Here is a 20,489-nt window from a genome sequence, read left to right on the forward strand (position 1 = left end):
TACAAAGGGAGCCTGTCAGTTCTTGGAGTAATCCGCCAGAATGGCATCAGCAACCTTGAGAGCCATACCATAGAAAATGGTCATGACGTGCGAAGATACTTGGGTCGGTGGGATGGAGCCATCAACGATACGGAGGTTTTCAACATCATACACACGAGCGGCTGAGTCGACGACACCGCCCATTTCTCTGGACATCATCGAGCAAGAGCTCACAGCGTGCCAATTGGCACGGAAGTTCTCCTTCACGTAGTCCGCCCACTGCTCCAGGGAGGCATCGTATGCCAAATTGTCACCGGGGATGATCTCACCAGCAAAGTACTTCTTCATTTCACCGGTGTTGGAAAGCTCGCGGGCAAGCTTCGTGGCGGCGGCCTGGCCGAGGATATCGAACTCGTTGAGGAAGAACTTGGGATCATTGGCGTAGCGGTGAAGGTAGGGATCGCCATTGAGGATGTGCACAGAACCGCGAGTAAAGGGAATAAGGTCCCATAGATCAAAGTTGATCTTGCCCTCAGTATCAAGGAAAAGCTCCGCGAAAGCTACATCTTCATTGAGCAACCAGTCGCGGTAGTTCTCGTACTGGATCTTAAGGGCTGTCACATTGTGGAAACCACCATTGCGAACTGTTTCCTCTGCCCATTGGTCAAGCTTAGTGTTAAGAAGCTCCATAGCCTTATGAGCGTAGTCACCAAAGGTTTCATTGAAAGAAGCAAAGTAAACCGCCTGACCCTGCCCAGCACCAGAAGCCTGAGCCTGGGAGCGGACGTTGGTAGTCGTCTGGTCCTGCATGTTGAGACCAACTGGAAGGTCAACAACCTGCTCAACACCGGCGGCACTAAGGACATCCTTCAAGCCGATACCAGACCATTCCAAGATCAAGGGGGAAATTGCAGATCCAGCTGCAAGCAAGACCTCGTGCTTCGCATACACATTGTAGTTGACTTTTCTGTGGGTACCGAAGTTCAGTCCAGTAGCCTTAGCCCCGGATTCAGTCTTGTTGAGCAGAACTTTTCCAACTCGTTGACCGGTTAAGACTTTCAGGTTAGGGCGTTCGTGGTTGGGGAGAAGCCATTCACGTGCAGTGTCTGAACGAGTCTGGTCCTCATGCACAGCATTGGGGATCATGGAGACACCACGAGGATGACCACAATGGAAATCTTGTTGTGTCGGAACACCACGCTCTGAAGCAGTGTTTATAAGGGCTTTCATGATAGGAGACCATGGCTTGCCATTATCTCGAGGGCCTGCCTGAACAGTGCCATTTGTTCCATGGCAAGCAGGATCGTAAGAGTGACCGGCGGCGATTTGAGCTTCGTTTGGCGGGCGAGAGTGTTCGGCTTTCTTCATATATTCGAAGAGGCTATCCCAGTTCCAACCCTCATTTCCGAATACCCTTTCCCAAGAATCGATCTGGACTTTGTCTGGGCGAGTCCAGGAACCACCGTTGATCAAGGTCGACCCACCGAGGCCGTTTCCAGATCTGATCAACTCCGTGCGATTGTTGACCGCAAGCGGAACAGTTTGATAGGCCTGATCGACATCAGTACCAAAGATGTCGCCATACTCATTCAAATCCTCAACAATGCTTCCACAGTTGGACTCATAAAATCCCTTTTCAATAACCAGAACCTCAATATCGGGGTTCTCTGTCAGCTTCGTCGCAACTGTTAGACCGGTCAGGCCTCCTCCAGCAATGACATAATCAAAGGTCTTCTCGGAGACCTCCTTAGGGTCGGAAATAAGACTGGATTGAACATCGAAATGTTTCTCAAGTGAGTAGTTCTGGGCCAAAGCCAGAGAGAAGAGAATGGGGCTGAAGATCGCAGACTTCATATTGAAAGAAAATACATCAAAGAACGAAAGGAGAAAAGAAGTGAATGGATAAAAGAATGACTAAGTTGGACTTCGGATAGATCGTGCGATAACTTGGCTCCTTTACAGGTTGTCCTACGATCGCTATTTATGCAGAAATCCAAAGATGCTCATTCCTGCTCATAGATCCCTTAGTATAGCATCAACTATTGACCACGGATCTAAAGCTCACATGATAGATTGTTATTCCTCCCTAAAACTCCTTGGGAACCCTGCCAAGTTAATACCCAGGATCTAAGAGGGCTTGGAATAGGTAGGGTGATTCTACTAGAGTAAAAGTAGATTTACCGCCATCTAACTCAAACATTAAACTGAAACTTAAAACACTAATCCAGGACACTATTAAGCTAAAACAATTTACTCGTCTTGGCGCCAGTGGCCGCGAGGCTTCAGCCCCAAGGGTCCATATCCCAAGACCTTGACCGCTACCTAGTGAACCACGTTTTGAGAAGATTTTGTGTCATATATATACATTAATAATAGCTGTTTAGCCTAAATTCTAAGAACTATACCAGACGATGCCACTAGCACCGAGGCAAATGTCAGCAACAGAAGGTGACTTCCTGATTACTTACGCTTGAGGTTCCGTTGCCAAATGGTAGGGTACCGCTGATCCTAATTTCCCTTAGTCTCTCATGAAACAAGTTAGTGAATCGCTATGATTGTTCACGGGGTACATATGTCATATATACATTAGGTGTGGCCTCTATGTTCTCACTGTGTGAAGACGCACGAGTTTAGGTATGGCCTATGTACCATGTCTCTTGACACGCTGCTCATTCAATTGACCAACATAGTCCCGAAATGGCCGTAGGGGCGTCTTGTGGAACGAAACCACCTATTGTTTATGTGGAATGATAGTGGGATTGGTAAACATGGATCAACCGTTGCAATAAACGAGACTAGGGTTGGAAATCCTTACGTCGATCATCTCTTAGTCCCACAAGCAGTTCAAGTGGGACGCCAAGTTTCCATAGCGGGATCTTTAAAAACCCTTATCTTATCTGATCGACGCGATCAGCCATACATACAAAGTATTTGTGCTTTGGGAGCATATTCACGAGGGAAAATAAACGTCTTTGGTTAATTATATAGACTAGATGGCTAAGGGTATTTAGGACAAGATTGTCTGTTACCACCGCATAATGTATCTTAGACTGCCATGCACTTGTGCCGCTAGACTCCCTTTACGATCTCACCAAGCAATGTACTATGAATGTATCATTATCGGTGAAACTTTAAATTATAGCTAACATTATATATATCGTCATGAGCAGCTTATTCATGTCACAAGGTAATGAGTGTTCCAGCGAAATGTAAATTCGCGGACAGAAACGCGTAGCTCTCGCTTTGAGGTAAAGGTAATCGCGGCAATATAAAATACTTATTGACTATCGGCAGTTTTCGAACTTTTATATAGTGAAAACCACACAGTGGGTAACTTGAAGATCCGAAATTAGGGAACACCAGACGAACCTAGCAGCTGAGAGTGGAACTTCCAGGTCCATTGTGGCAAGGGTGTCATCACCGTATTATTTCTAGGCTATATGCTCTATCCGATTAACAGGTATTCTGGAGAGGAAAAGATGTACGAACACCCCCACCGAACCACCGCTATCTTTCAAGGCCCTCATCCCTACAGTCGTTCAAGATCTACAGAGCTTATTTGCCTTCGTTTAATGTGTCGTAGTTCACTATAGTACGTGTTTGTATTCGTAAATATGCCCACCGGGAAACTCGCAGTTATATTTCTTGTAGGGAACAGCATATATGGTACTTATTTTGTAGAGGGAGATCGAATCCCTCATATATGGATAGTACTGAGCATGAATTACCATATTTGCTGGAAGTTGCTGGCTGATATATTCAGCTTCTTAAATACTATCCTTTCCACAATATATATCCACCAAGTTGTGTTTAATTAACCACACAATCCGAATGTTTCGTAAACAGGTGACCTGGGTACAGTAGGATACACTACCAGTATTGTAACAAGCAATACTTTTAATCTTACAGAGATAATAGTATAGAGAGCAATGATATGCAGATCGTTGAAGTTTCGGAATGCTCCCGAGATCGAGTACCGGAGTTGGTCCAATCACGTCATATAAGACTTATCTCCACTACGGTATTTCCGACATTTCCACCACATGTACCCCGCAAGCACATTTACTGGACGAGGCACTTCCCCTACCGTTTGAATAACACCCAATAGAAATTTGTTCAAGGTATGTTATGCTGCCAGCCGGCAAGCTGAGGACGGTAAACGTGTTTGTTCGACGTGACTGAGATCCGGATACCCCGCAGAACCCTGTTATTTCTCGACAATGCCTTTGGTCGCGCAAAACCCCTTGCCAAGGGCCCTCCTTGGTCTTATGACGTTTGGCCCCGATGAGTCTAAGGGCGCTCGGATCACGTCTCTCGAAGAATTCAACAAGTGCCTGGACTATTTCCAACAGCAGGGATTCAATGAAATCGACACGGCTAGGATTTACGTCGGAGGGGCGCAGGAGGCCTTTACAGCTCAGGCGAAATGGAAAGAGCGTGGGTTAACTCTGGCAACGAAATGGTATCCTCATAACCCGGGCGAACACAAACCCAGTGTTCTCCGTGAGAAGCTTGAGCTTTCCCTGAAGGAGCTGGGAACGAACCAGGTCGATATATTCTATCTTCATGCTCCTGATCGGTCAGTTCCTTTTGCTGAGACTCTTGAGGAAGTCAACAAGCTACATAAAGAGGGAAAGTTTGTTCAACTGGGTCTGAGTAATTACACGGCATTTGAGGTCGCAGAAATCGTTACTCTTTGTGCTGAGAGAGGCTGGGTGCGACCGACAATATATCAAGCGATGTATAACGCCATTAGTGAGTTGGCCTCATACCAAAGGAATCTACAGTCGGTTTCCCTTTCTTTGAATGGTACTGACCGGTGTTACCGTAGCACGTTCGATTGAGACCGAGCTAGTCCCCGCCTGCAAACGTTATGGCATTGATATCGTAGTCTATAACCCCCTTGCCGGCGGTATCTTATCTGGTAAGTATAAGACAAAAGACATCCCTGACGAGGGAAGGTACAGCGACAAATCGATCAGTGGCGCCCTGTACCGCAAACGCTATTTTAGGGATGCAACATTCGATGCGCTGCGAGTCATTGAGCCTGTTGTCGAGAAGCATGGCCTGACACTTCCCGAGACCGCGATTCGCTGGATTCACCATCACTCGGCTCTCAATATGACAGACAATGGCCGCGACGGAATTATCATTGGCGTGAGCAGCTTCGCGCAGCTGGAAAGTAACCTCAAAGACGTCCAAAAAGGCCCCCTGCCTGAAGAAGTTGTTGAAGCGCTGGATAAGGCGTGGTTAATCTCTAAGCCAACTGCTCCGAACTATTGGCACCTCGACCTGAAATACACATATAACACCCAGCAGGCCCTGTTTGGCCCAAAGTCAACAGCGTAGAGCACCCTATCCATAGCTCTCTTTGACGCGCTTGATTGGTGTTTCAGTGGCGTGTTCTAGTCTTTTATTTTTGGCGCGTAGGATAGACTACTACTAGTAGTTCTAGAACGCAAAGGAACTAAAATCAATCCAATAACTACCGCCACAAAGCCTTCCCAGTTGCCAAGTCAACTTCCACGCCAGGTACTAGCTCCACAGTATGGTTCTAGGCCGTAGGAGATGGCTGGACTAGGCCCCTGCAACATGTAAAAGGATACTTGCATCCTGAGCTTCTACGACCGGAAAATCCAACGATGCTTGAGGTCACGAGGTGAGTACATATCTCTGCCTGTAAGAGTGGCGGCCATACTGCGGACATTAGAAGTTTTATCTATACCTCAACTCAAACGAACATGAAGGAAGAAATAACAACGACAATAGTATGTCACTGGTTCAGTCCCTTACATTCCAACAAGTTCCAGATCAGTGAAATGTGACTTCTTTTCCTGCCACCAAAAAGTAGTCATCTCTTCCACCTGAACCGTGTGCATCGTCCTTGCGCAAAATGCTCGGTTACTACCTCACTCTCCTCTAGAATTCCAACAAATTTCGCAGAGACTCGAGTTTTGCCAATAACTTGGTTTAATTTCGCCTGCCTGGTTGTCCTCACATACTGCATGGCCTGGAAAGCACATTCTTGTCTCCCCCTTGCGGGAGGTAGTGAACAACCTCTCGATTCGAATTGAAGCAAGGAAGGTGGTTGAAGTAACGTGGAGAATGTGACAATCTACAAATGTCGAACCAGACAATTCGACCGATTGGCCATTCTGCAGCGCTTCCAGATAAGTAACTGCTGGTAACAATCATATGTAACATATTGCGCAGGATGCTAACAGTAGGAAGAACTGCAAGGCATCGCACGCCGTGACATTTGCGGAGGTCACAGTTACTCTTCTGATGATTGTGAAGAGCTCGGCCAATTGAATAGAAGATATGAATCAATATTGTAAACACAGGCTAGCCTGGATACTACGAAGTGCTTGTCGGGATTTCCATTTCTCCCCACTGCAAAACGTGCTTGACGAAAAATGCCGCAGTGACACCTTAGCATAGGCTAGTGATGCCTGAGCCATGAAGACATGCTCAGCAGTATCCAGTAGCGTCTGGACCCTACCCAAGAGATTCCAGGCTTCCACGATTGCCGGACTGCCGGACAGCTGAAGCTGCACCGCTTTCCAACGTCTAATTATCGAATTTCGAAGTCTCATGATGCCAGGTGGGACTGGTGGCGGAAAGCTATGGTGGCATTTGCACACAAGTGATGCCCCTTGAGCTTGGATAAAGTTATTATCACTCATAATAAATGGTGAAAGGCTATAAAAGAAACATATTTACCCTGTGCGAAATCGAACAAGACAACAACAGCACCGCCGGGAAGTTGAGCCAGTTGCTAATAGGATTAAAATGCCCGTTGTCATAGCTCGCTCACTGCAGAAGGATGCCATCGCCTCGGTGGAATCTGACTCCTCAAAATCATCAGACGTTGAAAAGAACCCCATCATCTTGACTAGTAAGCCTACTACTGCCTCTGATGATTCAACGCTTGGCGATACCTCCGACGACCGCCGCTTTTGGTTCCAGCGGTCGAAAAGCCATGACTCAAATGCCATCGCAACCCAGCCGTCAGTGTTCGACGATCCTGAACTTATCTCCGAATATAGACCCCGACCAGAATGGGAAAACGCTCACCGCTTCGACCCATCAGCAAGATGGACATGGGGTGAAGAGAATGTAAGTTAGGTCCCAATTCCATATGGGAGAGTATAGGTGCAGTCTGACCCTCATTCAGAAAGCTGTCAGAAGGCTCGACATGCGAATCATGGTACTAGCATGCATGATGATGACAGCATTGGAGCTTGATCGCTCGAATATCCGTACGTGCCTGACCCGTTACAGATAAGATTGGCGTCATCTAAAGAACTGTATCCGCACAGAGCAAGCCAACGCCGATAATTTCCTATCTGATCTCGGATTATCAAGGAATGGTTAGCATACTCAAGCTCCCAGATGCGGTTCATCCAAACTGATTGATAAATTTAACTCTTTCAGACTATAACCTCGGAAATACCATCTTCAAGCTGTTTTATCTCTTAAGCGAGATTCCCGCCCAGCTTATTGGCAAATATATCGGCGTCGATCGGTGGATCCCCATACAAATGACCTCCTGGTCGTTGGTAGCCCTCTGTCAGTTCTGGCTGCGGGATAGAACATCTTTCTTGGTTTGTCGGGCCTTGATTGGTATGTTCTCAGGAGGGTTTACGCCTACCGTAGGTGGCTCTGGCTGCTAGAATATTCTTAGATTCTCACTTACAGATGCAGATGATCCTATATCTCTCTTACTTCTATAAGCATCATGAGCTTTCTATCCGTCTAGGGTTCTGGTACTCTGCACAGGCAGTCGCGGACGTCCTAGCAGGGCTTCTAGCGTATGGCATACTGCACCTACGTGGCTATGCTGGCCAGGCTGGTTGGCGTTGGCTTTTCTTAATCGAGGTTAGTACGTTCTCCTTTTGATATATGCCCTACGAAAAATTGACTGTTTTGCAGGGCTCCTTCACTTTACTTCTCGCCATTCTATCTTTTCTTTTCCTACCACCGTCTGTGACACAGACGGCGAGCTGGGCACGGGGCAAAAAGGGCTGGTTTACGGAGCGGTAATTCTCCCTGTGTCTGGACCTCGCGCCTGTGCAAGGGTGACACTAATTGGATATGGTTGATAGGGAAGAAATAATTCTGGTCAATCGCATTATTCGCGAGGACCCAAGCAAGGGCTCTATGGGAAACAACGAACCCTTAACAGCCAAACTTGTGTGGCAGAGTTTCAAAGATTACGACCTGTGGCCACTCTACATGATTGGTCTTATTTTCTTGGTGCCATATAGTGAGTATATCGCTCTCTTTAGCACTTCTGCACTGAGCATACAGTGTGGAACCTAACTAACCTAAATTGTTTGAACAGCAACGATTTCCCAATACTTTACGCTATTAATGACTGATTTTGGATTCGGGGAGTTTAATGTCATCCTACTCGCCATTCCATGCAGTGTAAGTGGGCCAAACCCTATGCCACTATAGAGCTACGTACCTGGTGATTTGCTGACCAATGGGCAGGTCATAGGGATTTTAACTAGGATCATTCTTACCTACGCCGCTGAGATCCTCGGGTCCCTTGCATGGATGGGAGCTGTGGCCCAAGTCTGGACCCTCCCAATGCTTATCTATATGAATGTGGTCGATTTCAGTCAGACCAAGAGATGGGTTGCGTGGACGGTCCTGACCTTGATTCTTTCGTTCCCCAGTCGTATGTTCGATAGTTCCACCCGGTGCCGTTTCTATTAGATCCAGACTAACAGCTACATGTTCCTAGCTCATGCACTCCAAGCGGGATGGAACTCTCGCAACTCCAATAGCGTGCGGTCCCGGGCACTATCAGCGGCTATGTATAATATGTGCACGCAGCTATCCGGGATAATCGCGTCGAATGTCTATCAAGATTGTGAGTGTGATGAGTCCGAAGCCATTCACCAGGGATATGGCGTTCGAATTCCTTGGCTAATTAGGCAACCATTCCAGGGGACGCTCCTCGCTATGTGCAGGGCAACCGAGTGCTTCTCGCTCTGGTCTGCACCAACATCGCCGTGTACGCCTTGACCAAGATCTACTATATACTGCGTAACCGTCACCGAGATCGGAAGTGGACGGGGATGACGGAGGAGCAGAGAATTGACTACATCGCAACCACAAAGGATACAGGGAATAAGCGATTAGATTTTCGGTTTGCGCATTAACGAGTTAAGATGAAGACTTGACTAATAGGAAACGTAATCGATGCTTGGCCTTGGAGACTAGAATGGAATAATTTATATGCATGGTCATTGTTTTATGCTCCTTCAGTTTACCGATTCGGGCCATTGACGCAGATTAGTCAAACCCGCCAAGACTCCTGGCCAAATATAGAAAGTGATCAGGCGTCCCCACCGGGAATCACGTGTGGCTGTCCCGCCACGACCCCAAGGGGCTTAGCGGGCAACCCCGTTCCTGGAATCCTCGAATCATTCGCTGCAGACGGCCAAAAGGCTCACGTACTACATTTGAGTTGACCTTCAACTTGTCCTGTCCTTTTGAATTCCCATAAACTCCCAAGTCCCCCTCCGCCCTTACATGGTGTCATTCCGCCTCCTGCGCCATTAGTACCGAAACTCAGAACCTTTCTTTTTCTTCCTCCCCCGTCATTCGAATTACCATATAGAAACTCAACCCGAATACTTGGCGCAGACGTGGCCGCAGCAGCAACAATCCCCTGGCGGTTTTGTTATTTATGAGCTGCAGGTCCCTGACCAAAATCTCCTAAACTACTCTTCTCTCGAGAAAGTGGTAGATACCGATTCCGATCCTTATGCTTCGATTTCTGTCCGATTCTCTCGTTTTTGTATAAATTCTATGGAGGATACTGCGTCCGCCTCGGCATTCCCCTCGTTACTCTATCCGTCGACTTAAAAGCAGCGCCAACCTTCGATTTGATTGAACAACCCCCTTACCTTTGTCTTTTCCGGTTGGATCTCCTGCGCACAGGATCCAGTGGTTGAGTGAAGGTTTTTACTCTTTTCCTATTTTCTGTGTATTGCGGAAGATTGAGACATGGTGGCTTCAGATAGTTCGCACTTGTTGGGGCAGGAGGAGGTCAGGGACACCGAGCCGGTTCTCGACGCCCCCGATTCCGATGAGGAAATGACCACGAATCGACCCCCCATGCACCGGTCCGTGACGGACGGTCGCGCGCAACAACCGCTACTAAAAGATGAGCACCGGCGATTATCAAATGCCAGCTTCGGTAATGGTGCTGCTTCGGAAGGCAGGCCTATGCTGCACCACCATACACGAAGGCCGACAGTCAGGAGTAGTGGCACGGAACATAACGCAGAGCAGGATACTCGGCGAAAATACATCATTGCATCCGGTTTTCTCCTATTGAGTTTGGCGAGTTTTGTGATACAGACCGAGACTGCCGTATATATCGCCGGTGAACTGGGCTGGGATAAGCCCTACTGCATGCTGTAGGTTGCGCTGTTCAGATCTCCACTTCTTATTGGTTCCCACGCCTTACTGTTCAATGGCTGACGGCTGCATGACTGACTCGCAGTTATCTTACACACGGTTCGTGGTCCCTTCTCTGGCCAGTTCAACTCCTTATTCTACGGTTGCAGAAGAGGAAACTCTCCTGGGACGCATTCTGGCGACGTCATGTCTTCCTCCTCCGCACGACCGCACAGATGGTCGAGTCTCAAGATATGCACGTAACCTCCCGCCGTTCCCCGATTCCGTACATGCTCAAGACCACAGCATTCGTGACAATGTCCCTCACCGTTGCCGGTGGCTCATGGTACTTGGCTGTCAATATGACGACAGCGAGCGACCTGACCGCCATCTATAATTGCTCCGCCTTCTTTGCCTATGCATTCTCCATCCCACTCCTCAAAGACAAGCTTCGCTTCGATAAGGTATTTGCCGTAATTGTGGCCATTGTTGGGGTTCTCGTGGTGGCATATGGAGATAGAGACGAAGGCAAGCATGCGGATGGCACCCCGGGTAAAGGAGAAGGTCAAGTAAACAATAGGCTCTTGGGCAATCTTATCATCGGTATCGGTAGTATACTCTACGGTCTGTACGAGGTACTATATAAGAAGTACGCCTGCCCGCCGGAAGGCACCAGTCCCGGACGCAGCATGATCTTCGCAAACACCTTCGGCAGTCTGATCGGATGCTTTACTCTATTCGTGCTCTGGATCCCCCTGCCTGTCCTCCACATCCTAGGCTGGGAAACCTTCCGTTGGCCCACCGGAGAAACCGCCTGGATGCTCCTCATCTCCGTCGCTGCCAATGCCAGTAAGTCCACATATATAATGAAAACCCACCCCAGTAAACCCCCAAAGTAAAACCAAAACCAAAAACCAATCCAAACCAAACCACAAAGGGAATACCAAGAAACAATGACACAAAGAAAGAAAACACTAACCATGCATTCACTTCACCTAAACAGCCTTCTCAGGATCCTTCCTAGTCCTCATCTCCCTGACTTCCCCGGTTCTCTCCTCCGTCGCCTCTCTCCTCACCATCTTCCTGGTCGCCATCGTCGACTGGCTCCGAACAGGCCAACCCCTGTCCACATCCTCCATCATCGGCGGTGTCCTCATCATCGCAGCTTTCTTGCTCCTAAGCTGGAGTACTTACCGCGAAATGAACGAGGAGAGGAAAAAGTGTCTCGAAAACGAACAAGTGGAATCCGACAGCGACGACTAAGATCCCTCGATGTCTCGTGAACCGGATAGATCCGGTTATGTTCTGTTCGTTGTTTGTTATTTCGGTTTTTTACTTTATTTCTGAAAAGCCCCGGTCTTAACTTTCTATACCTTGCCGCCTTACCTTTACCTCCTTTGCTTACTTTATATGTTTATTACCATTCGTTGATTGAGTTATATTATAGAATTGGTTACTGTCTTTTCTTATTTGTTACATGGCGGTGTTGATTAGAGTGTTCGAGGTTTCCCCTATTTTTTTTTTTTTGCTTCGTCAATGTACATTTTTACTCTCGTTCTTTGTCTTGTACTTTTCTTCCCTTTCTTGTTTTTAATGGGATAAAGTGCTGTGTTCGGGGTATAGGAGTAGGGGAGTTCTGAAAATTCTCTCTTTCACGGGGGTACACACCATGCAATACACATACTACTTCTATACATTCGACGATTAGATGCGTTGGCGTCAATGCAAAAGGCTCGGCAGAGTCGATCAAGTTGGCTTGGTTTCTCTATACTAGGTACAAGAACAGGAAATGTAGGGCGCAGTGCACGCTGTCCTTAGATCCCTATATGACATGAACATCAAGGGCGATCTCCCAGAGATAAGAGGATGCTGTACATGGGCAGTAAGGAAGGTGTTTAAATAGATTAGGAAAAAAGGGGAAAGACGTGAACAACGGTTTTACGTTTATCTGGGCCCAAGCTTGTCCAGGGCACGAGCACCCTGTTCTTGCCATTCTTGCTTGGTGACCCACATATCCTCCTTGTCGGCGATCTGAGAGATAGTTAGACGACCTGAGCCTAAGTTGAGTAGAAGTATGGATAGGGTTCAAGTACTTACCAAATTAGCAAGGACAGCGCCGCCTAGGAAGACCATGTGTCTCCGTCTTGGCGGGTCCTCAATCCGCACCTTGAATTTCTGGACGAGAGTTAGCGTATATCTCCTGTAAAGGATGCTATTAGACATACGTTCAGCCTCTCCGGGTCTCCATGCAGTACACGTGTGAGCCATAACTGCTTCAGCTCCTTCTCCAGTCGTGATGGCAGACCAGGGTACATGCTGCTTCCTCCACTGAGCACGATGGCCTTGTACAAACTAGAGCGAACATCCACATCGGCGCCCTGGATGGTGTTGAAGAGCATCTCGGCGATACCGGGCTGATCCACGTCCACCAGGTGCGGCTGGAAGAGACACTCGGGGGCCTCGAAACGCTCACTTCCGACACGGATGACCCGACCGTCAGGGAGAGTGTAGGATTCGACAAGAACAGTTGTGTCCTCCGAAAGCTTCTTGTCCAACTCCAAATCATAGGAAACGTAGCAAAGCTTCTCCTTAATCTGGCGCACAGTCTCGAAGTCGGCCGTACGGTTTAGGGCATAACCGCGGCGAAGGAGGAGGGCGATCATGTTACGGGTGACATCACGACCCGCGACATCCAATCGACGGATGTGGTGGTTAAGGACGGTGGATTCGTATACCGGAATAATGTGCGTGACACCATCACCGGAGTCGACAACCACACCGCTGCTAAGACCTAATAGACCACATGAGCTTCTTGCGCTGCCGCATCATGGGGAATCCTAGCACATACCCTGGGCGTATAGTGCAAGCACAGCTTGAATAGCGACGTATACACCGCCGAAGTTGTAGCCTTCCAGCATGACCTCGGCCATCTTCTCGCGGTTCTTTAAAGGGTTCATAGGGGGTTCGGTAAGGAGGATTTTGCGACCGGTGGGATCGATACCCAACTTCTCATAAAAGGTAAAGTTCCATAGGTGTTGCATATCATCCCAGTTCTTCACTATTCCATTCTCCATCTATCCATTGGGCACGGATCAGCAACTTGGAGGCGCACAATCGGAGAGCGACAACGAGCCGCGGGGACAAGACGTACGGGATAGCTGATCTGAAGCATTGATCTGGCAGCGGCAGCTTCATCTCCGCACATAATATCCTTGACAACAATGTCGCCGGCCTGTTCCTCAGTTCGCAGTATAGGCCGCCCCACTATTGAGGGGAACTGGTGCTCGGGGAAGTTCTAATAAATAGCAACAAAGTAAACAGATAGCTCTTCGAGTGTTGCATGGGTCGTGCAAGTGGAAGATATACCTGCGCAGCATATCCGACCTTGAGGAAACCGGTTCCTCCGTCGAGCACTGGATGTACGGGTTAGTTGACGGGACGGGAGCACCAGGCAGTAGCTGTCAGGAGCGGAGGCTGAAGCTTACCAATGGGCATTTCCGCCATGGTGTTCAATTCGAATCACAATAGTAAATGCTCAAATAATTCCAGAGTAACAAACAAATGCGATCATGGGGATGTAGTCCAGGGGTGGGGGAAAAACTGGGGAGACACGAGATATGAGGGGAAGGAGAAAGAGCAACGTTATTGGGAATGCGTGGCTGACGGACTGGCGGTGCAGTCCAGTCAGTCGTCACTGCTGCCCGGTTGTGGAATGCCTGGGTGCCTGAACGCCCGATAATCCCAGATCTGGGGACTGTTACTCAACTCCTCACCGAGACATACTAAGCCACTATCAACCACGATGATAAAATGAGTGTATTGAATTGTTCTGCCGGACTAAACTAGCAGAATATTTTTCTCTTGGTTGTGTACTGAGGGTCACATCGGGTGTCAACATTCAGCATTAGCCTACCATAAATCCTTGAAGGGATAATTGATGGAGGCTGGATCTCCATGTATATCATAGTATACGATGGACGTCTAAAATGATGACGAGTCAGGCAAACAATTCTCACGGTATAAAAGACTAGACTACCCTGTCGCAGTTGTCCGCCCGGTATCGGGACCGCCCGGTTATCGATTATCGTTAAGAACAACCACAGCATCTACTCCCTACTCGTAGCTCATAACCTCTCATATCCTTCTCTACACGTTCAACTCACCCCCTGTAACCGCGCAATTGACCACACATAGCCTTAACTCAAGAGTCAATTGTACTATCAAACATGACTCGCATCGGCTGGGTATGTTCAGCCCAACAACCCATCAACAACAACGTTACTAACCTATACAAACAGTATGGCCTAGGCTCCATGGGCCTAGCCATGGCCACCAATCTCCAAAAACACCTAGCGACCAAAAACGCTATGAATCTAATCTACTCGAACCGGACAATGGCACGCGGTGACCCTCTCAAGACCCTAGGTGCTACCCCAGAGACCAGCTTCGCCAAACTAGTCGGTCAATGCGGGATCATCTTCACCATGGTGCGTACAATCATCCCCCTTTCCACCTAAAATAATCTCATTCCCCAAAGCTAACACGAAAAAAGGTCTCCAATGACTCAGTCCTCCAACAACTGATCACATCCGCCATTGGATCGGGACATTCTCTCCGCGACAAGATCTTCGTAGACTGCTCGACCGTTCACCCCGAAACGGTGGGTCTAACTGTCTCTAAGCTGAAAGAACAGCAAGCATCTTTCCTGGCGGCACCTGTGTTCGGCGGTAATCCGATTGCAGTGGACGGAAAGCTCGTCTTTGCCATTGCCGGGCCGAAGAAGGCCTCGGAGGTGGTCAAGCCGTTGATCCAGGATGTCATGGGTCGCAAGGTGATCGATTGTGGCGAGGATGCGACTAAGTCGTCACTTTTGAAAATTGCTGGGTACGAGCTACCTTCTACGCCCACTTTTTATGTGCTAGAGGAGGAATGCTGATGAATGCCAGTAATATCGTCACCGTTAATATGATGGAAGCTGTCGGAGAAGCCCAGGTTTTCGCCGAGCGTACTGGATTAGGCACTGGTCCGATGGAAGAGCTCATCGGCGAAGCTTTTGGCGCGGTGGCTGGTGGATATTCTAAGAGGTGGCGTAGTTTGGGATCCCTGCTGATGTTTCTACATCGCTGACGACTTACAGATTGACGACTGGTGCGTATGCGCCGCCACTGGAATCTCGGCCTGGATTTGGGGTGTCTCTTGCTATCAAGGATGCGAACCATGCATTTGCTATGGCCAAGGAACATAATGTTGAACTTCCCGGTCTGAAGGTCGCGCATGAGAACATGGTAGCTGCAAGGGAGTATGCTGGCGAGTGTCTGGATAGCAGCTCAATGTATGGTGTTCTGCGTCAGAAGGCGGGAATGGCTTTCTGGAATGAGAAGAGTCGGAAGGAGTGAAGTTCGAATTGACCATAAGTGAGATGGACTCATTAATAAATTGGACAATAGATTAGTTGTTGAGCGCCAATTTGACATGGGATATAGTTCACTGGTTTCCATTACTACAAGGTACAATGGACGCGAAGACAAGGCGGTATCAAATAAGACACAGTTCCATTTGGAATTTGGCTATCTATACCTCAAAATCGTAACTGCTGCTGCAACAGTCTCTGGTATATGATAACAACTCTAGATCTACGTTCGGAGTTTCCGACAAAACAGGAGGACCCTAAGCCCGATCTTTCTGAACATGAAGCGGCTGAGGCTACCATGCGCAGAAGTTCTATTGCTACGATGCTATAACCCGAACGTCAGTATGTTTACCATCTCTCCATACACTGCATAGCCAGCGTGACTCGGAAAAGTTATACCGCTTCTCAGGCAGTTGTGTGGCAAGTATCCGAGTGGCACGGCAACATGGTAAGGGAGGAAAGGGTTAGGGACGAGAATCACAAAGAAAAGAGACCCAACACCAAAACAAAGGACGAAAGACAAGGAGATGCCTAGAGAATGTATAGAGGATGCTCTCAAAAATGTATCACCCGCCTGAGCCTTGTCACCAAAATTGGTTAAACATATCTAACGGAATTCCACTCGATTATCTGTCTATACGGTGGCTGCCCAGTGAATATTGACCCGTAGTGAAGATACGGTTATGGCTGGTTCTTTATTCTGGCTGTCTCAGCTAAGGACGGATACGCTTCCGCAAATGCTGAGCCGAGACTCCAATTGTTGAGGTTGCGTAGATGCCTTTCAAAGACGGGGTTGATTATCAGGTCATCGTTATCTCCCGTCGACAAAAGACAATCAGTTTCCTCATATGGCCAGTTGACTGACAGTGTACGCGTAAATGGTATAAACCAGTTGTCAAAAGGGTAGTCCCGGTGTGCCATCACGACGCGGTCGCGCATCCGCGGCCACGGCAGGTAATCAATCCAGGCGGGATGTGGTGTTAAAAGTTGCGATGGGCGCGGAGTCAGCCATTCCGGTACCCGATCATAATTTTCAGGCGTTGGATAGATCTGCCATCGCATGAGAAGAAACATGACATACAAAACAGCTACTTGCTCCGGAAGGGAGGAAATATCGGGGAAGGTGCGCAGGATATCAGTGAACACCTTTGATAACGGGTGTGAGTAAGCACCTCTTTCTGGATTAAGCAGGGAGGAGACACTGGGATAAGGAGGCCCCACTAGCTTTTGCTGGGGGACCCCCGAAGCTGCTTCGCGCTGTCGATGGTGGAGAAAGTCCAACAGGATTGCATCCAGCGTGCAGGTTGGTGCAATGTTTCGGATTGGCGTCATGTAGGCGGGCAGAGATTGCTCCGCCATGGAGCCGTGGATCGGCGACGGGTAGGCCGGAGGAGCGTTCATTGGGGGTGCTCGGAAGTTCCCCGGCGAGCGGCGGAAGCCCTCCACTTTTGGAACTTGTTGAGACGCATCAAGTAGAAAGTTAAAGGCCATCCTTTCATCGCTCCCAAAATCTAACCCATGCGTCAGGTTGTGCCGTTGATAGTCGAACGCAATGCGAAACGAAGCTGACGTCCCATTGGTGGCGCTTTCGCGCCGGATGGTGCCTAACAAAGGCGCCGAGTGTGTGGATGAGGGAGTCTCAATCCTTGCGGAAGCCTCGGAATAGGAATGGTCGACATTGGTTGGCCTGGTGTCACTGAAGTAACTGGTTTTTGCAAACGGTGGTGCTGTAGACAAAGGGGGGGTTGAATGCGTGCCCGAGGGAGCGGCTGCAGAGGCGGGAGGATCTGGAGGCGCCTATTTAGCTCTTAATGATCCCTGAGAAAATGGTGGGTAGTTTTACTGCACCAGTGGCCAGACTTACTAGCACTAGATGCTTCGTGCTTTCCAACTAAAGGCTGAATGACATCCATGATCGCCTTCAACCCCTGTTTGATGTCGCGGTTCTCGGCTCGAATGGCTTCATTCTGCTTCAACGCCGCCTGCAGATCCAAGAATGGCTTCTGAGAAGACAGCTCGCGGACGCGGTGTTCCAGCGAATCTATATGAGCTTTGGTTCTCTCGCGTATTGCCCGCTGGGCCTGTCGGTCGTTGGCTCGTTTCTTCGCCAGCTGCTCGGGAGTGAGATTGGCTACACCTCTTGCGGAACTACTATTCAACTTGCGTTTCCGCCCCGCAGGCCCGCCAGTGTCTGGCGCCGGTGTTTCTGCATCTGCATCTGCAGGCGTCAACGCGGATGGCGTAGGAGAATCCTCCAGTTTCACATATTCCGTGTCCAAGTTAACGGTGTCGGTCGCGACTGGGGTCTCCCGGGTTCCCGAGGAAGAGTCGAGGGCCGAGGAAGGGGCCACATCATTCAGAGGAGGCAGGCGATTGGCCATGACCTCCTTCTCAATTTGTTATCAAAACGTAACGGCCATTCAAGACGGCCGCAAAATTTAAAGGTGTCTTCCAGGATAATACCTGGGTCTGCAGGAACTCAAGAGGATCAGCATCGATGTCGTAAACGAAAAGAATGATGTGGTGTGAGAGAAGAAGAACGATACTTTTTCAGCCGACGACGTTTCGACATGACTACGAGTCTGGAACAAGTGGAGTCCCGCTGAACTCTATCGTTTAGAACCCTTGTCAATGTCACCTCATAATGCTGGGAGGATTCTCGAGACAAATTAATTGTCGTAATTGATTTGATCTTCTCCCGCTGAAGAGTGCCGGCAGTGGCGCTCCCGATCGACAGCCCCGAGGGAGAAAACTAAAAACAAAAAAGAATGAAGGAAAATAAAAGAACTTCGGTTTACAACAGACGAACTGTATGTCTGTATGTACCAAGGGTCACATTCACATGACAATCCACCGGTTTTGCCTCTTTCATTTTACGATACCAAACGTATTAAATTGTATATGGGTCCTTTGCATTCCTGAAAGCCAAAGCTCGAACGGTCACTCCCAAAACCCCGGTAACGCATCACAGACAATGCCCAATCTAGTAATATATCACAATGCCCCAAGACGTCGTCCAACGTAATACTAGGTAAATGATCGTATAGAGAAAAGTCGAATATGAGAGATATACAGCACCGTAGATAAGACAAGTAATCATAAAAGAGCCTTTTATACAGCAGAGCAGCAAAGCATCGAAGCAACAGCACCTCCACGCAAAACTCATGGGGAAATCGTGTAAAGCATGACAGCAAGAAGAATGGTGAATAGATGTTTTATTGGAGCATATGGCCCATCTTCGAAATCTATTGTGTTGTTTGCTATGTTAGCATTCCTTGCATCGGAATTAATGGGGGAAAGACCGACCTTGGTCCGCAAGTAGCCCTCGACTTCAGTACTCGTAATTCCCATCTTTCCACCTGTTCGCCAGGCCAAGGGCACCATCAGTACTCTTTCCTTCACAACAACTTCCCGGTTCGGTCCCTCGACCGCCCGGATCTTGTCAGGGTTGTTGGTAAGCAGGCGGATTCCATGTGGGTTGGAATCAACACCTAGACCAAGATCCACCAACATCGCTGTGGCAAGACCGTAGCTTCTGGCATCCGCGGGATGTCGAAGGAGTAAATTAGCTTCGACGGTATCCGATCCAAGGTCTTGAAGATTATACGCTTTAAGCTTTTCTCCTAGACCGATCCCGCGGCCTTCCTGGCGGAGGTAAATGATCACGCCTCCAGATGCATTCGAAGGCACAGATAAATCTTGCTGGGATGCCACCTCATTCAAAGTTTCCATCGGGAGAGACATCAAACGTGCCGCCTCATCGAGCTGTTCACCACAATCACAGCGCGCGGACCATGCCGTTTCGCCGGTGTAACATTCCGAATGGATTCTAACCAGCGGCGCTTGGTTTGTGCTACTCTGTGCTAACTCTGATGTCTGTGACGAAACAGGGGCATCTGGGGTGCTCCGCCCTTGTCCACTAGAAGCGCTCTCAGTATTTGCGGAGCTGTCATACCAACTGCTCACTCGGCCGGGACGGAGGGTACCGATGTAGGCCCCACGAATCATTCGGTCCATTTCCGTTTCCCCCGGGCGGATTGCGTCCAAACTTCGGGATCGGATACTGTTTCCGAACACAATTGCTAAGTGCTCTTTGTTGTCCAAGTCATTGTGGTAGAGGTGAAGGAACATCTCGGCCCCATTGGTGGTTGGGATCCGTGCGCGAACAATACACTCGACATTTGGAAGGCAGGAGAGGAGCTTAGGCGGTTTAGTGTGCGTGGGTTGTTGAGTCTGCTGAAGTAGTTGCGCTTGGTTTATCGTGCCACCTGGTGTCGCTGGAGGGGTGAAGGAAGGGGAGAGAAGAGAGGCGGGCACTGCGGGGGTAATATCGCCTCGGGTGTGCTCTGTGGCGTCAGTTTGACTTGCGGCATCACCACGAAGCTCGTCTATTCTGCTGTTCAATGATGGTGGAGCCGCAGAGGTTGAGTCCAGAGACATATCATCAACCGCTCGATGAGAGGAAGAGGCCTGCGCCGTGAATGTCGGCGAGGCATGAGATGGTAAGTTCGACATGGCAGAAATGAGTAATGCGGCTGCGGAATCAGGGTAGGAAGGGCAATGGTTAAGCGACCATATACATATAACGAGGATGAATTCAATCAATAGCAGAATGCGGTCAATGGTACACCAAAGGTTAGAACAGACGCATGCTCAGAAGATCGGACAATTGTATGGA

The 20,489-nt window shown here is 48.8% G+C and overlaps 8 protein-coding genes across 8 annotated transcripts; 4 read left to right on the forward strand and 4 right to left on the reverse strand.

The window, feature by feature from the left end:
* Positions 1–15: 15 nt before the first annotated feature.
* Positions 16–1,833, reverse strand: AO090012000544 (GMC family oxidoreductase; the record flags this gene model as incomplete). Its single annotated transcript, XM_001727492.1, has 1 exon — positions 16–1,833. The coding sequence occupies one exon, from the start codon at positions 1,831–1,833 to the stop codon at positions 16–18; it is 1,818 nt and encodes a 605-aa protein (XP_001727544.1).
* A 2,366-nt stretch (positions 1,834–4,199) lies between these two features.
* On the forward strand, positions 4,200–5,328 carry AO090012000545 (aldo/keto reductase family protein; the record flags this gene model as incomplete). Its single annotated transcript, XM_001727493.3, has 2 exons — positions 4,200–4,734; positions 4,811–5,328. The coding sequence occupies 2 exons, from the start codon at positions 4,200–4,202 to the stop codon at positions 5,326–5,328; spliced, it is 1,053 nt and encodes a 350-aa protein (XP_001727545.1).
* Positions 5,329–6,771: 1,443 nt separating this feature from the next.
* AO090012000546 (putative MFS transporter) lies at positions 6,772–9,155 on the forward strand (the record flags this gene model as incomplete). Its single annotated transcript, XM_023236533.1, has 10 exons — positions 6,772–7,098; positions 7,157–7,241; positions 7,302–7,352; positions 7,417–7,634; positions 7,687–7,860; positions 7,915–8,021; positions 8,088–8,248; positions 8,486–8,668; positions 8,735–8,863; positions 8,941–9,155. The coding sequence occupies 10 exons, from the start codon at positions 6,772–6,774 to the stop codon at positions 9,153–9,155; spliced, it is 1,650 nt and encodes a 549-aa protein (XP_023091451.1).
* An 850-nt stretch (positions 9,156–10,005) lies between these two features.
* Positions 10,006–11,300, forward strand: AO090012000547 (DMT family transporter; the record flags this gene model as incomplete). The annotated part of the gene is made up of 2 exons (XM_001727495.3): positions 10,006–10,421; positions 10,508–11,300. 2 exons carry the CDS (start codon positions 10,006–10,008, stop codon positions 11,298–11,300), a joined length of 1,209 nt encoding a protein of 402 aa, XP_001727547.3.
* A 1,045-nt stretch (positions 11,301–12,345) lies between these two features.
* On the reverse strand, positions 12,346–13,905 carry AO090012000548 (actin-related protein 2; the record flags this gene model as incomplete). The annotated part of the gene is made up of 7 exons (XM_001727496.1): positions 12,346–12,432; positions 12,499–12,576; positions 12,627–13,192; positions 13,250–13,475; positions 13,553–13,696; positions 13,768–13,814; positions 13,887–13,905. The coding sequence occupies 7 exons, from the start codon at positions 13,903–13,905 to the stop codon at positions 12,346–12,348; spliced, it is 1,167 nt and encodes a 388-aa protein (XP_001727548.1).
* A 722-nt stretch (positions 13,906–14,627) lies between these two features.
* AO090012000549 (NAD(P)-dependent oxidoreductase) lies at positions 14,628–15,797 on the forward strand (the record flags this gene model as incomplete). Its single annotated transcript, XM_023236534.1, has 4 exons — positions 14,628–14,645; positions 14,700–14,888; positions 14,954–15,285; positions 15,539–15,797. The coding sequence occupies 4 exons, from the start codon at positions 14,628–14,630 to the stop codon at positions 15,795–15,797; spliced, it is 798 nt and encodes a 265-aa protein (XP_023091452.1).
* An 858-nt stretch (positions 15,798–16,655) lies between these two features.
* AO090012000550 (bZIP transcription factor) lies at positions 16,656–18,192 on the reverse strand (the record flags this gene model as incomplete). Its single annotated transcript, XM_023236535.1, has 3 exons — positions 16,656–16,671; positions 16,893–17,598; positions 17,676–18,192. The coding sequence occupies 3 exons, from the start codon at positions 18,190–18,192 to the stop codon at positions 16,656–16,658; spliced, it is 1,239 nt and encodes a 412-aa protein (XP_023091453.1).
* An 834-nt stretch (positions 18,193–19,026) lies between these two features.
* On the reverse strand, positions 19,027–20,251 carry AO090012000551 (GTP cyclohydrolase II; the record flags this gene model as incomplete). Its single annotated transcript, XM_001727499.3, has 2 exons — positions 19,027–19,056; positions 19,118–20,251. The coding sequence occupies 2 exons, from the start codon at positions 20,249–20,251 to the stop codon at positions 19,027–19,029; spliced, it is 1,164 nt and encodes a 387-aa protein (XP_001727551.3).
* Positions 20,252–20,489: the final 238 nt, after the last annotated feature.

Source organism: Aspergillus oryzae, chromosome 4 (genome assembly GCF_000184455.2).
Source record: "Aspergillus oryzae RIB40 DNA, chromosome 4".
In the NCBI taxonomy this organism is placed as follows: Eukaryota; Fungi; Ascomycota; class Eurotiomycetes; order Eurotiales; family Aspergillaceae; genus Aspergillus; species Aspergillus oryzae.